This window comes from Rhipicephalus microplus, chromosome X, assembly GCF_043290135.1.
Source record: "Rhipicephalus microplus isolate Deutch F79 chromosome X, USDA_Rmic, whole genome shotgun sequence".
NCBI classification, from domain to species: domain Eukaryota; kingdom Metazoa; phylum Arthropoda; class Arachnida; order Ixodida; family Ixodidae; genus Rhipicephalus; species Rhipicephalus microplus.
Genome location: NC_134710.1, coordinates 174729309 through 174746296, shown reverse-complemented (window position 1 = coordinate 174746296; position 16988 = coordinate 174729309). Strand labels below are relative to the sequence as shown.

Here is a 16988-nt window from a genome sequence, read left to right as displayed (position 1 = left end):
TTCGTACTTGAATAAATTATGCGTGTTAAAGAGGGAAAAAAGAGTTCACTTGTGTAGAAGTGTGCGAGAAAGTTTAAACTCCTATTTCGTAGATATTCGTTAACGGTTATATTCGTTTCATTGCTGAAGTATTGTGGTTAAATCTATCGGCATGAATCTTCTCGTGACTCCCCAGTCGTAAAAAATTGCTTAAAGTTGCTTGTGATTGTGCAAAAAACTGGATAGATCAGATCTATCGCAAGCCGGGACCTCGTCTGTAGATCATGGGACAAATTATAATTTGACTTGCTACAATAAGCGAGCACACAGGACTGTATATGCATTTTATTGATATAAACATGTTATTCATGTTTGACTAAACTATTTTTCCCTCGACGCTTTCTCTGAAGGCTTGCAATAGAACTTTGTTATCTTAACTATTCTTATGTCCTAGCTATTTCGAGATGGAAGGAATGTATGACATAGGGATCGCGCGCATATTTTAATGTTCATGGCATGCCCCACGCCAACCGAAACGTATGCTTTTTGTTTTCGGTAAAAGCTTCGCCTACGTAGAATACATGCGGTGAACAGAATGCTTTAACTTTGGGGAGTCGTAAGTTGAGTGAAAGCTGCTGCACGCCCTGCAAGATCACCGTACGCTTCTTGCGACAGCCGACGAGAAGCCGGAAATTCACAACCACGAGAGCCACACAATCAAACTTGAATTTATTTTCCATGTCTATAAACATTGTACATAAGCAGACACTCGGGCAAGAAGGGAGGCGTACATCGTCAAACGCAAACAACACTTTTACAGGCAAAAACAGCAGCAGCTGACGCTACACACAGTTAACGCTGCGAAGGAATGCCTCCGAAGCGCAGGATTCGAGCATGACGCCAAAGGAAAGAGGAACTTCCTCTCCACTACTCTCCTCTTTCCACACAGAGGGCGTAGCTCTACTTGCATATCAATAAAAGTGAACGATGTCGATGTGGTGCCATCTGTATGTACAGTCGCGCATACTGTCTTTGTTGCGTGTATATGCGTATTTAACACAAACGACAATGATGCATGCCGTCTAGATATAGCATAATCTTCGTGATATTCCATCACTTTTGTTTGATTCAATTTATTCTTATTGTTTTTGCTCACTGTTCCACGATGTTACACGAACACACTTCCGCGCCAAATTGAAGCTGCCGTCGCTCCGTAGGTAAATTAGGGCAATTTATTTGTAGCCATACCTGCAGTCGCAGCTTCGTGCTCGTATTGTCCTATTTCCCATAAAGTTCGGCCTCCATTCCCTGGAGGATGAAACTATTGAATGAAAGTTCAAAACAAACTTTCCGTGCAAAGCCTGACCGTTCCGAAATTAAAGAACTTCGATATATTAATTTTTTGCTTTCGTGTTGAACACTCCACTTGAATGAAATATAATACTGAATTGCAGCTAGCGCTGAGGCATTTTCAGGGCTATAACTTTTAATTGTTTCACCTAAGGAACGCGGAATAAATGCAGTAGGGTTAATTCATGGATATGTTGGACTACAAAAATACTTTTCATGGTTAGCAGCGACTTTGCCTATAGAAACTGTGAAATAGAGTTCTTTTTTGTTATTTTCCCGTGCACATTGTTAATAAGCTGCTTACGTGCAATATGACAAGCAGGTAGATGTATACTTACAAGCTACATACAATCAGAGAAATATTCGTGCTTTCATTACAGACACACACGCGCGTCACAAAAACTGTTGCTACTGCATATTAGGGGACCAGTCCTCACGGGCTATTTGATGTCTCATAGGTCTATCTATATGTTTCTAGCTGGTTGCGTAATCTAGATAATCTGCCAAATAAATATATGAAGCAGTGAGCAGATGAATACTGTGGTCTGCGGATTTAGACATAATTTTCCTGCAATGAGGAACGAGACATACATCAATAGCGAAGGAAAAAAACAGAAAGGGGGAGCGAGAACACTTACCCACCGTAATAACAAAGCTTGTTTTCTTATTCTTGCTGTCCGAGCCTATATAGGTATCAAGTACGATGTCGGGTTAATAGGAACAAAGAGAACCTCGACAACACTACGATTTAACATGAAGGTAAGAATGTAATACTTTGAATACGCGTTTTTTTAACTATTGCATCATTCCAGCGGCCACCGGTAGGACAGAAGGCCCGTTCTTGAGATGTGTAACCTACTCCTGCGAATGACGGAACAGTTGCCCTTCAAAAACTAGTATTGTGTAGGGCTCAAGCCGTCACTAAGAAATGCAACCACATAATTTAATACTTTTTTTACTGAACTATACCAGACTATTTTTTTTTTCTGAACCTGGTGGAAACACGCGCTAATTTCGACGCTTCTCAGTTTCCCTTTACACGTGTTTTCTTTTAAAGAAGCAGCTGGGCCTCAACATATAAACCAACACGTCTAACTAGAATGAGTAACACGTAGTTCAATAAAATGGCTGTGCTTGAAAGTTTTAAGCACTCTAGTAAAGAGTTCCTGACAGTAACCATGATATCTGAGCCGAGAATATTGTTCGAGAACAAAGTCCAGACAGTTGAGGCATGTATAGCTTCAATAAATCAACTCACCAGCTTGCCCTTCTCATACGAATAAAAAGAATTGAAAACGTTCAGCCGGACTTCGTCTACGTTTTCATTTCAGATCACTCTACGTGGTCCAACAAATTAACGAACTGTGACAGCAACAAATCATTCTATTCCTACTGAATTAGCTCTCGAAGATATACCTCATATCTAAACACTATATGTTTACAAAAGTTACTTCACGCGTTCGGCTACGAAAGTTACCGCGTGTTGGGATTATATTTTTGCTTTCTCTGACACCCTTTCCTACCGGTAGAGTTTATAGGTACCGTCAATCGTTGAAGTATACACGATCGCGATTCTCACAGCTATGAATATAACGAAGGGAAAAAAAATATCCTGGAGTCGGAGGGTGCATGCGGTGCGCGCGATCGCGTCGGATGTAAACGCTCGCTCGTCGCAGGACCGTCTGAATTCGACGACTGCTGCGGGGAAGCAGCGGAACAAAATTGCTTCCTGGCACGCATGGCACGTTCCTTTGCTCCTAGGTGGTGTTGCAAGTCGAAGGAAGTTTGTGCTTTTTTTTTTTCATTCGCTCAAACTTGAATCAGTGGCGTCGCGCGGCAATTTGCTCGATACGTTCTAGAGCTTTGTACCATTTTCCTCGGCTGTTTCGAAACATCAGCTGACCCCACACACAGTAACTCCGACAACGGGCTCCCATTTATTTAAAGTGATAAGTTGTACGGCCTGATTAGCTCAACAAGTGTTCCGTCAAGCAGGAAGTTTATATTGCAGAGAGCGTATCACAAGCAGCTTTTCGATTACCACTTTGGGTCATATTCGAAAAGAATTTTGCAAGTAAACATTTTTATTTACCAATTAGCCGTGATAGGCCGCTAATGAGGTCTATTAATAACTAGATGGCGAATAATCAGTATGCATGATTTAGTTTTAGCAAGTTAGTTAACCGATTGTTTTCGCCATGACCATCTTACTAGGGGTTATTACATGCAGATTGCCCGCGGTCGCCAGAAACTCAAGAGTTCTTCGCTGCACGTGTAATCAGTTTCGCACTCGGAATGTTTCATAGAAAAAGGCATTGCACTCAGTAGGTGGCAGTGCGGTATGCACGACACGTCGTATAGTAAGCTGTGTAAAGGAGCCTTCCCTTTCTGGACGACGGGCAGCAGAGGACAGTGAAAGTTAGGCAGAAGCCAACGCTGCCAGAATGGTCGCACCGTTCTCTAAATATCATTCGACGTCGAGGGATGGAAAACTTCGTAGGCTTGCACCATGTCATCTTTATTCCTTTTGATGAAAGTGCACTGTTTGCTTTCCCTATAAGAAGTACACGAACCAAAGTAGCTGCCAGGAAAAACAGAGAAACGGTGATGACAAAGCTGATGAATTATCGCACAAACTTGAAAACTCTAAATGAAGCGCTCCTGAACACCATTATCTGTCAGTACTGTAAGTATGCGTGGAATTGAAAAAACCTTCACAGCTGAATATGCAATCTGCCTTGTCGATTAAAGTGCTTACGTCTTGATTCGAGTTAATTTGACATAGAGCTGTGATCTGGAGAAACTGCGGGACAACTAGCGGTGTACTGAAACACCTTTTCAACGCAGAAGCTTCGTTTTCAGTTTGTTGACCTTCAAAGTAATCACCGGGCTGTTCGGTTACATTGTAAAGAGGCTTATAATTAAGCCTCACTAAAGGGTACGGAAACGTTAATTCTCTCTAGCTCGCAGGCGCTGTCACTGGCGCCTGGCGCCATACTGTCACGCAAGGCTTTTCAGTGTAGCGACTGCAGTTTAAGCCCTCATTCTAAGCCCCAAGCGGGCCAAAGTGCTACAAGAGAGTGCGGTGACCAGTCCAGCAGCGCTGGCGCGGCAAGCGCACACCTAACAGCGCGCCCGCCACTCACGCCCAGAGGGGAAAACTGCGCGTGCGTTCAAGGGCTCGGCTTTATCCAACTGGCCTCGCCGACCACGGAGGGGCTCGGATGGCACTCGCCGCTGCCGCCGTCTTCGCGGAAACGCTCGCGGAGTAGCCCGCCAATGTGGGCTCCAGTATCAGCAGCCGGACGTTACCTTCAGCGGATGGGGGCGGTAAGGGAGCTTTCTCCGACCCTTTTTTATTACTTACACGCCCCTCAGCCTTCCCCGTCTTCCCGCAAACTCCAGGGTAAAGTTCCTTCGGGATGCTTCTTGCGTGACAGTCATCATCGGCCATCTCCCCGCGTCTCTAGGTGGTGTGCTGCACACCACACAGGCAGTGTGTATGTTTGTGTGCGGTGCGCTCGTGCAAGTGGCGACAAAGTATGCACCTGCTCTTATGATGGCACAGCAGGCCGAGCGAGTGGATAATGTTGCTACAACGAAAGTGCTTCGAAGAGAAAGACACGGATGAATCACCAGTGAGAAGTTAACCATCATATACTAGCAACGCATATTTTGTTTCGGCGTCTTACCTTACCAAGGGTGTGGATGCTGCCAAATTTATTGTAAAATTCATTGCTATAGTTCGAGATAAACTTCTTGCAAGAACGAATTAACAATAAAAAAATAAAAGTTCTATGTTGAAATTTATGTCACGGTGTTTCAATTCCTTTCACCTCCCTCAACTAACATAGCAGTATCAGTGTTATTTTTTTAAGCTATCACCCCAAAATACTTAAACAACAATGCCATATTAGACGAGTCGCAGTTGTCCCCACTCCGATACCTGCTTAGTTATATAAAGTTGTTTTTCGTTTCCTCTCTCTCTTTCTCTTTTTCGTTTGTTATAGTTGCACTGCGGGGTTTTTTCAGGCTTATTGAGCGAAAGTTTTGTGTTAATAGCTTTTATGAATAGGAGAGATTTTTATTCTCTGAACACTGCAACATTCTTTTTTTTACCTCCACATGGAAACAGCAGGCAATTGCTTTAAGAGATGTGGCCCGCCACGTACTGCTTTTTTTTTCGTCCTATGGTTCCACATTCTATTCAGGAAAAGTTAAAAGGGCAGGTTTTTGGTGGTTCCTTGCTTGATGTGAATTTATAGTTTTCGTACAAACCACTCACTAGTTCTGCACTTTTGTTTAAAAAATTATGTTATTTTCACTGTTTACATATTTTCATTCAATAAGTAAGAAAGTGACGAAGTGTAAGACGTAAAACGTGCATCACAAGCTATTCAATTCCCCACGTATGCCTTAAAACATGTTTTTTTTTTCTTTTTGCTCTGAGGAATAAAGCACGTGGACTTCGCGCCCTGTATTTTTAAAGTGAGCAAGTAAGGGACATCTTAAAACGTACGGTAGCAGCATCCAAAAACAACTTGCGCTCTCATAAGTTATGCCTTGTGAACACATGAGAGCGAATGTAAATGGCCCATCGCCAGTCAACAAACAACAGATTATGCACACTTTAACTGCATGTTTCTCTCTCGTCGTCAAACAATGCGCGCCACTCTGTAACTTTTCTGTCAAGCACGCGTGCAGCAACAACAGCGTAACAAACGATGGTGCACTGGCCCCAACACTCGCTGGGAGGATACAAGTGGCGGAGGCCCGACCTTTTATAGCCGCCATCAGCGGGCCATACGAACCGGTTCGACGCGTTTACAAAGCTCTCGGTCGATTCGAACGAACGCCGGGCCCACTACGGGTCCGCATCCATGGCGCGGTGCTTCTTCTTGTCAGGCATGAAGCAGGCGAGGAAATCTATGGGCAGCGGGAAGATGATGGTGGAATTCTTCTCGGCGGAAATGGTATTCAGTGTCTGAAGGTAGCGCAGCTGCAGGGCGGCCGGGCTTAGGGACATCACGTCCGCGGCCTCTTTCAGAGCTCGAGACGACTTCTGCTCTCCTTCGGCGGCAATCAACTGCGCACACAGAAAAGGCGCGACGCTTTGTGAGCCTTGTCCCCCACCACCTCTTGGCAACCGACCGCTACAAGCAGCCGCCGACAAGAGGCTGCATTCGGCCTTTTGTAAGAACTGTTTGCCATTAGCCGGCCACCCCCACTATCAACTCGTCCATCATAAAGATTGGACCTGCTCCTATAGTAACCCTTCTCGCGTATTACTGACATGTGTCGAGAGTGCGTGTTATTGCTTGCCTCGGTGTCGAACTAATCTGGTCATAAATCCGGAAGGCCAGCTGTTGCCTTTGTTATTTCGCAAAGCCTATCTCTCATCCTGTTTTATTTTACTTTTCTTCCAGCCAAGAAATAGGGACTGGCAAGCACTAATGACACGAATCTAAGAGAACAGAAAAAAACTATGTGCCCACTCTAAACAACCGGCACCGGTTAGATAAAAAGACAATACGTAATTTGCAAGAATAATTTCCGTTTAAAATTCGCGAATTTACGCTATAATTTTGAAGAAAGTTATTGCAGTTAGTTATCGATGCTTTCGACCACTGCCGGTGCACACTTCCATTTTTACAAACCGCTGACTTCACAAGTGCAAGAATACGAGAGTCAAAAATATGTAAATATGGGCAATTTATGAGTTTGCCGATATATAAGCAGACACGCAAACCCAGCTTGGAGATGATTCGTTCTTTTACGATACTTATTCAAAACTTCTAGAAAGTAAATCTTTGGAGGAGATGGGGTAACGTTTTAACCTGAAGGCACTCTGTATAAGCGGTGAAAATATCTTATCAAAAGAATCGACAAGAATAAAAAATTGTGAAGTAGTGGTTTTGAGAGGCGTACAGATATAGCCACCTCATCAGGAGGGCGGCTATGTCATACACTTTGCTGAGTTTTTTGTCTAATGCAATGAAATTTATAAATTACTATGCATCAATGACGATTGCACACCGTGCACATTTTTCGTGCGTTGTACTCTTTCATAGTTAAAGGAACATGCTCACTACAAACTAGAATCAAAATGCTCACACCCAGAAAAATGACTACTGCTGTGGTTCCAGTGTGTTCCAATACATGTATGTTCTTAACATGAAATAAGGCATCATCTCGCTGCCCTAGTTTTTGATGGGGAAGTTATATAAGAGTATCACTGCAAAACACAATAAATAATGCATAAAAATGACAGCTGAGGCAAGTGGAACAGCAAATGACACAAAGACGTAGGCGCTACTGCCCTCACGCTCATTTTTTTTTTGCCTCGAAAGCTTTAATAGGTTGGTGTTATATGTATCCAAAATTGAAATATGTCGTTCAGCAGTCAAGCAACGGTATTACTTTTCATGTAGCAAACACGACTGTGCCGATTTACACATATATGAGCTCTCATAAAGAGCCTCATATGTCATGAGACTACATTCCTTCGCTGGCTGTCATGAAGTAATGAAGTAAACTGATATGACTGGGGACAGTCAGGGTAAATCCCATGAGGAATTTCCCCATGCCAGAATGTCAAGCTCCGGCGTGATTAAAAGTAAGTCATTGAAAATGTTCACCTAATACAAATGTTCTAAGGTATAGAAGGCGTTGCCAAAATGTGCCGAACGACCAAAGAATATTTTTAATCGCACTACTTAGAGAAACCGTTAATTGTGGCGTCAAGCTGGGTGGGAAAAACTACAGAATAGACAGATCCGGCATTGAGAGTGGTGCGAAGACGAAGGTATTATTGATTTTTAATTGATTGCTGAATAATAATATTAATTGCACTGTTCTAATAAGTCTCCCTTGAAGCTTTAAATTTCTATCACGGTAGGAGAAAAGAGGGGAAGAGAAAGCTCAGAAATGCTCGGCCCATAAAAAAAAGAGAGTGTCACGTGGTATGGCAAAGCAGCTCAGTTGAGGCGGCAATGGCCCCCCTTCTCCGGTTGGCCGGCAGCGACCACGCCGTTCAGGGCCGATCAGGCAAAAGTAAACGGGCGCATATAAAAGGGTGGCTTGGAAGAGAGTGGCCACGTGTTACCCCGCCTTCTTCCCGGCGGTGAGGCGATAACAGTGGGCCATTTGTTCCTGTTATGAATTCCGAACGGCAACAAGCACTCGGCGAAGCAATTTGTCGGACCAGCCGGCCCTTCGATGGCCGTTTGCAGCTCGAAAGAAATGCGGCCGGCCTATTGCCGCACTGCAAAGCTTGTTAGGCCTCTCCGAAAGCAGTTACGAAGCGCGCTGATTACCCGGGCGGCAGCCAGCCGCATTAGCACGTTCGGAAGTAGCTCCTCGGCGCGCTATTTCGCCGTATCAACCGAAGAAGGAGGAAACGCCGAAATGGAAACCAATAATAGCATACTAGAGGCTGCAAGCCGCTAACAGCCGGCGGACACCTTCATTAGGCCTAACGATGGACAAATCTCGACTGCTGCAAAGGGTTTGTGTTGGGTGGGAGGGGACGAGGGAGAGAGGGTGTCGCGCAGATCCAAGGCGTGTGCGCTTCCGTCCGCGGCAGCAGGCGGCACGTTCATGCACGCCGGTCCGGGGCTTTGAGGCGCTCCGGAGAAAACCATTAGGAAGCACAGTCACGTTACGAAAAAGCCGTTCAAATGGTCACCCCCGAGATGGCTTCGCGTTTTGCATGGGAATGGGCACCTTCCGGGGCGGGCCCTGTCATCGAGTTTGTCAGGTCGGATGAGAACGAGGCCCAGTGGCGACGGCACAAAGAAGAATCCCCAGACCGCTCTTGTTTGGAGAGGATTCCCGAAGCAGATCGAGCGGAAACACCGTCATAAACCTTTGTCGTCACGTCAGCGTCATTTCGGGGAGCTACAGGGAGCGCTGAAAGCGACGTCTGGCATGAAGCGCAGGCAAAAAGCTCCGTCCCCGCTTGACCTTGTTGCACGCGGGACGCTTTCGAGACGCTCTTCGTGCTGGCTGTACTCGCTATGTGTCCGTTTGGACGAAACAAGAAGGCCCTTTACCTTTGCTCGTGCTTCTCTGGCAGCCTCAGCTTCGGCGGCCATGGCTCTCTGCAGTTGAACCGGTAAACGCACGTCCTTGCTGCAGATTTGTGAAACAAAGCAAAAGCACATTGACTGGAGAACAAAAAAATGTTAAAAGAGAGAGGCGTAGCGGGACAATAGGCAGATGAGCTAATAATCATTCCGATGCTCAACTGAAGTTTCCAGTAAAAAAAAACATTAAGGGCATACATTTTATTCTTTATACTGCCCCTATCACGAGCTCCAACGCAGTGTAAATAACACTAATCGCTACATAGCACTATGTCTACCTTCTGCTGCATTTAGAAATACCGGCTGAGAGCACAAGTTCATACAACTATAGAATCCCACTTTTTTTTTTTAACTTGTCGCCTTTTATTGGGGGTTGCCTACACAAAAGCATATAGGACCCTCATCGGATTGACCGACAATGCGGAATGCGACGTCTTCTGCACCAAAGAAGACATCGACCATCTGATATGTCATTGCCCTCGATTTGCCTCTGAAAGACAGAAGCTTTCGGACGCATTGTGACAGTTGGACGATCGGCCACTCTCTGTGCAGATGCTACTCGAACACCATCCTCTCCTTTTGTCGGCTCAGTAAGTAGTCAAAGCTGTCTTGTGCTTTTTGAGGACTACAGGCCTACGTGACCACCTTTAACTTTTGTGTAGTGCCACCGCTGCATACGCGCCAGCCGATTGACTGACAATCCTCCTTTTTTGTTTTTTTCTCTCTCTCTTCTCTTTCCTCTCTCTCTCTCATCTTTAAGCCCCCTTTTCATTCCCCCAGCGTAGGGTAGCGAACCGGGTATGTGCTTGGTTAACCTCCCTGCCTTCCCTCTTGTTGTTCACCCCCTCTCCTACCGACACCTTACTCACGCAAAAACGCGAAAGCGAAGTGAATGAAACAATAAAATCCACCGCTTTTATTCCATTGTAACAAACTTCAAAAAATCCTTTTCATCTTTCCAATTAATATACGTTACCCTCCCACAAGAAAAGGTGACCACGTTACAAAGCAAAATAACACAATAAACAGCACACATGTCACTATTGTCAGAAATAACACTCGGGCGAAAAAATATTTAATGAAGCCAGCCTACGAGCTCAACGCACCACAACAACAACAGCAATAAAACTTGGTTCCCGTCGGACTCCACTGTGAAATATTAAATTGACCTGCGCAGCAGTATGGCGCATGCCAACCAAAATTTCATGGTGCTCCACATCTAGCCCAAACTTAAGCTGCATATAACGTGCATACGCAGTGCCTTAGTAAGCCCTGATGGACATCTACTAACAGAAACAAACTTATTGGTTCATATGTAGAATTTAACGTCCGAAAACCAGCATATGTTTATGAGAGACGTCGTAGTGGAGGGCTCCAAAAATTTAGAGTAACTGGGCTCCTTTAACCTGCACCGAAATCTGAGCACATGGGCCTACGGCATTTTTGCCTCCATTAACAGAAACAAAGGCACATTAAAAGAAAATGACACTACCGCTATGCCAACCTCCGTTGAAAAACATTTCACTGATCGCACACAGAAAACAGAATAGTTAGTATTTTTTTACTCACATTTCCACCCGCTCTACCTTTATGCCCCAAGCATCGGTGCATTCATCCAGGGCGCTCTGCCGGAGAAAATAAAATTATGCTTTCAAGAGGATAAAAATTCTCAACCTCGTCAATGACACATCTTTTTTTTTGTTTGGGCTAACGGTAGACGTAAGAATGAATTTGCAATGGCCAAAAAAGATGTGACTTTTTCGCACAAAGATCCAAAAGCCACAGAAATGAGAATGCGTCATTTGATGACTCGAGTCCTTGTTTGCACGGCCTGCAAGGTTTTGCATCGTGAAATAATAGCCCAATCAGCGAGTACAAAATGGGTGAGGGTCTTGATTTTTGTGTGCACTTGAGCAAGCATCGTTTCATCAAATTTTCAATGTTTACTTTCGCGTTTTGTTCATTAAGCTGATGGATGTAAAACCACACTAAAAAAACGGTCTGACCAGCTCTGACTTGCCAAAAAAGGCTATAGCGCAATGGCTGCTATAAAATAAACATCAAAATTGTTACACAAACTGAAGAACAATATTTAAAGATTAAAGTTTAATGGGCCACTATGATTATTATTTATACTAATGTGGCGACAGAAACATCGGACAAAATATCAATGGAAGAAACCGAAGGCACACACAAAAGACTTTTAAGAAGAAAACTTCAGGGCAACCCAAGACGGACCACCCAGAATAAATGAGACAAGCACCGGCGCTGACTAACAAATGCTTTGTTCTTCTTTAAACAACGCATATATATGTCACAAACCACATCAACTTGCACGCGCATGCAAAATAGTACTGCCTTAAAACTGAGATGTCAACGAAGATGCACATGCATGATTTCATATTCGGAAGGACGCGCAGTATGTTTTGTTATACGTATGCATGAAAGCATTATCTGGTTTTGGCATTTGTATGCAGTGATTCAAGAAAAACAAAGCAGTTGTTAGTCAGCGCCGATGCGTGTCTCAACTATTCTGTGTGGTCTGTGAAGTATTGTGCTGAAGTTTTCCCTTTAAAATCTATGTACCAACCAGGCCCAACAGAAGTTTGAAGTACACAAAAGAGCATGCAATGCATGCACTCTGAATGGCCTTCGACAGCGTAGTTCAACGGTGCAGTGAAAATATCTTTCGATATGCAGAGGACCCTGTCCCCTTTCTGTAAACTTACAGGCAGGTACATATAAACATTGAAAATATTTAAACATCAACTTTCGCTAGGTGTGACCTTTATGAATCTTTTACTACACAAAATAGAGAGCGTTGAACCGCTCAGTTCACGTGGCTACTGTGAAAGAGGTGAGCACATCCCGCACGCGAAGTTGCCTTGTACGCTTTCAGGCCAACGTGGGTCAACGTGTAGAGTCCTTTACTTTCTTGAGGGACTGTTCTTGGACCTTGTTATTCCGCACAGTTTTCAAAATGAATTATGAGCATTATGGGCGTTTTTCTCCTGTTATAACATACCTTCGAAGTAGTGACAATGTAAATGTACTTGAACTTATGTTTGTCTGGAGTTGCTCGGCATCACAAGAATAAGTGAGTGAACGCTGCTTAGGATGTGCACACCAGCGTACGGTAACGTAAATTACACTTTTATAAGACTGTCGTCTAGGCGTCTGATGTGAGCACCGACGCTAAGTCGGTTTGTAGGCCACCCCACAAACGTCGCAGTGTCATCGAGTTGCATGACAGGCCGCCGTTATACGAACTACCAAATTTACGCAAAGACATCAATCTACCTCGTGAAGAATGTCTCAATGCGACACCTCCAGCTCCTCGCTGAAGGCTTCGAACGACATCGATTTGTACAGTGGTTACTATACGTCAGAAGTTTTTTTATTGTCACGCCTTGCTGTTACATTGTCATTCTACATTTGTGGTTTAACTTTCTTCCTCTCAATCATGCGGTTTTAAGACAATATTTATCACCTATAAGTCTACAAACTCAGAAAATTTGACATCCTGGGATGTTTTTGTTTTTGTTGTGGTTGTTGTTGAAATAAACAAATAAGCCATGAAGTTGCGGTCAGGGTGTCTGGGCACCAGCTACCCTTATCCTTTCAGTTGTTAGAATAACTTCGAGACGAACAATAACATATCTTCATACTGCGTGTCTGCCTTCGTTTACCTCTGCGTGCTGAGTGTATTCAAGTCGCGAACACCGCAGGCGCTGTCAGCGTAGCACAGCATTCGCCACACAAAAACTATGAGCTCGTTTTACCAACAGGTAACCGAAGCACGACCGACAACGACTATTGTTTTAAAAACACGTAGCTTGTAATAGCGAGCAGACTTCTCTCGGAAAGCACAGCCGTGAAAGAGAGCAGTACAAAGTGCACGTTGCACGCTCTTTCAGTGATCCCCACGGGCGAAATATGTCCAAGTATTTACAACCTCGAGGCTCGAGCCTTGCCTGCATTGCATTGGATATCTGCTCCCTATCGGCGAGAATCTCGTGCAGGTTCCGGGTGCCCAGAATATTGCGCAGCGTGGTCTGTGCGAGCAGGCGGGTGCTGTGGTGGGCGTTTTCCACGTTGGCGACGGACACCGCCGCATTGTGCACCCGGTAGTACACGACTGCGTCCACCGACACGGTCACAGAGTCCTTGGTCAGCACCTGCAACGAATGGGACATGGGTGTGAGGTGGCAGTGCAGGACAACAAATCAATGTTAAGCTTTCTCCGACAATTGAATGATCGTATATAAACATCCTGGCAGAAATCTGCAGAGGATCAACTGCCACCATAGTGCTCCATAAAGAAAGCGACGGAATACTAATCAAGAAAAGTGTAAGACAGGGGGATACAATCTCCCCCAATGCTATTTCGAGAGTAGCTTAGTAACCTGCGCTTCACTGATGACATTGCATTGCTCAGGGTATGAATAAAAACTGATGATTTCAGAATTAGACAAGGAGAGCAGAAAGGTAGGTCTTAAAATTAATCAGTATAAAACGAAACTAACGTACAACAGCCTCGGAAGAAAGCAGCCCTTAAGATAGGTAAAAGTACACTTGAAGTTCTTAAATACAACCTCTACTTAGAAGAGATAATAAGCGTGGAGCCGAACCACGAGATTGCCGTAACTAGAAAATTAAGAATGGGGTGGAGCACATTGGGCAAGCACTCTCAAATCATGACTGGTAGATTGCCACTATCGCTCAGGAGGAAGGTATATAACAGCTGCATATTGCCGGTACTTACCTGCGGAGCAGAAACCTGGAGGCTTACAAAGGACAAAAATTCAATACAACGCAGCGAGCGATGCAAAAGAAAATGATAGGTGTAACCTTAAGAAACAAGAAAAGGGTGGAAGGGATCAGGAAACAAACAGGGGTTAAGGATATCATAGTTGAAATCAAGAACAGGAAATGGACATGGGCCGGAAACGTAGCACGTAGGCAGGATAACCGCTGGTCATTAAGGGTAACTGACTGGATTCTACAGAATGCAAACGCACGAAGGGGAGACAGAAAGTTAGGTGGGCTGATGATATTAAAAAGTTCAGAGATATAACGTGGTAGCTGAAAGCACAAGACGAGACTGATTGGCGGATGATGAGAGAGGCCTTCGTCCTGCAGTGAACGTAGTCAGGATGATGATGATGATGATGATGATGATGATGATGATGATGATGATGATGATGATAGAGCACTTATTATTCGAAAGGCGTCATTTTAAGTTCACTCAGTGCATACACGTACGAAAGACGACACGGAATACAATTCACTTGATCAAATCATTGTTTCTTGCTTGAGAGCAACTTGTTGCGGCTACACTTACAGCTCAAAAAGTATGTTTCAGTGCCATAAAACATTCTGAGATGAAAGTAAGTAGTGCAAAACTCACTGAAAATTTGAGATATGATTTAAGTGGCTGTATTTATTAGTTTGTACATCTGTTGCGAGTGTTGTTGCCATCATACAGATTGAGAGCATCTACTCCCGCTTGGCATTCCAGTATATCTTCAAAACAGCACACTTTTGTGCACTGGGAGTTCAATATACATGTACAAGTCGAGGCTACGCAAAGCGCTTTGACGCACAGAAATACTCGCGCACAAATGAGCCCGTATATCTCGACGTACACTCTAAAAAAAGAGTATGTGTGACTCCCTTTGGGCAGTACTAACGAGCCACGTATGCGACTCTTTTAAAAGAGGCACGTTGATTTTCTTGTCTGTCACTTGACTCTCAGAAGAGAGTAAAACAACCTGCAAAAAAGTTCACCATGCCTTTTTAAAGAGAGACATATTGGTGGCACGTCAGTACTGCCCGAAAGAAGCCAAAAGACTGTTCGTTTTTTTTTTTGCTTTTTTTTTTGTAGAGTGGATAAACAGTACGTCTGATGGCGTAGACATTTCATCGCGTAGTTTAGTTGGAGGTTCTGGGCTATATGTGTATATGGCTATATGGGTATCCTGTCACTTACTTTTCACAAATTGAAAATAGTTCTACAGTTCAGTAATTCGGTCCCGCGACCAGCGGGTAAACAGTCATGTGCCATAATCACTAGATCACCATGGCGGGTTAAAAGGGAAAATAAACACGCCGTCGAGAGGATGACATCTTCTGAATTTGTGCCGAAACTCAACTCTATGTTCCCATCTACTAAGCTTCAGCATAACTATGACCATTACCTGGATTCATGTTTAAACTCACGTCTACTCGCAAGTATTCCAAAAGAGTATCGTTCATACACAATTTGAATATTTATTAATTAGAGGCGTGAATTGCGTAGAGTGATGCCTTGTACTCCCCCTCCACCAGCTATTCCGGGGAAGTTTTTGATAATATATATCTTAGGTTGTGACCTCTTTTAATAAAAATACCCTTGTTGGTTTACGAGTACTCATAACTCGTGTTCGGAGGTACTACATCAAAAGGCGCCAAGAAAAGTACCAATTTCCCTGCCGTGGTGATCTATTGGGTAAGGTACTTGGCTGCTGACCCGCAGGTCGCGGGATCGAATACCGGCTGCGGCGGCTGGATTTTCAATGGAGGCAGAAATGCTGTGGGTGCACGTTAAATAACCTCGGGTGGTCGAAATTTCTGAAGCACTCCAATACGGCGTCTCTCATAATCACATGGTGGTTTTGGGACATTAAACCTCACATATCGATCTATCAGTCAATCAATCAATCAATCAGAAAAGTACCAATTACGTTAACTATTGGTGTTGCATTGACACCATGATCAAAAATGATAATACTAGACTTGCGGACTCATAAGTTGACTCATTCAGACTCAATCAGACTCAGATGGACTTACGAGTCTGAGTGAGTCGGGGTTAGTAATATTTTGGTAAGTCTGAGTCCAAGTGAGTTTTAAGAGCAAAGTATATTTCATGAGTGAGCCTGAGTGAGCTCCACAATTCTTGCCGTTCTATGCCCGGGACGTTGTGCTATTCAAAGGTAGGAAAGTAAGGCACCTACAACGACATCATGTACACTGGTCGCGGCGGCCGCTTGAGGGATACGATCAAATATGCGCTCTACAAATAGATTGATATGTGATGTTTAAGCTTCCGAAACCACCATATGATTATGATAGGCGTCGTACTGGAGGGCTCCGGAAATTTCGACCACCTGGGGTTCTTTAACATGCACCCAAATCTGAGCACACGGGCCTACAGCATTTTCGTCTCCATTGAAAATGCTGCTGCTACAGCTGGGATTCGATCTCGCTACCTGCAGGTCAGCAGCCGATTACCTTAGCCTCTAGACCACCATGGTGAGGCTATATGCGCTGTACAGCAGAGCATGTATTCATCGTGCAGACACGCATGGCAGTATTATACAGATATAGTATTATTATGTACCTTTGGTATATTGGGGTGATGTGTATGTATGGTATGTAGTACGTTGTAGAGCCAGGTATGACATCATTATACTATAATTGATCATTGTAAGGATGACGGAAGCACTTTTAGCATTTATTTAGTTATTTGGACACACTGAGATTTTGTAAATGTCTTTGCGTTTGTGCACGCACTAAAAAATTGTGCTAAAA

General features: G+C 44.1%; 1 protein-coding gene across 1 annotated transcript in view; it reads right to left on the bottom strand.

Annotated features, from left to right (window-relative positions):
- Window positions 1-689: 689 nt before the first annotated feature.
- The window catches only part of LOC119177195 (band 7 protein AGAP004871), a 200850-nt gene continuing 184551 nt past the window's right edge, over window positions 690-16988 (bottom strand). The window contains exons 6-9 of the mRNA XM_037428603.2: window positions 13391-13594; window positions 10986-11041; window positions 9384-9462; window positions 690-6415 (exon numbers count right to left, since the gene is read on the bottom strand). Coding sequence (XP_037284500.1) covers window positions 6194-6415; window positions 9384-9462; window positions 10986-11041; window positions 13391-13594 — 561 coding nt within the window. The 3' untranslated portion in view covers window positions 690-6193. The remainder of the gene's footprint in view (window positions 6416-9383; window positions 9463-10985; window positions 11042-13390; window positions 13595-16988) is intronic.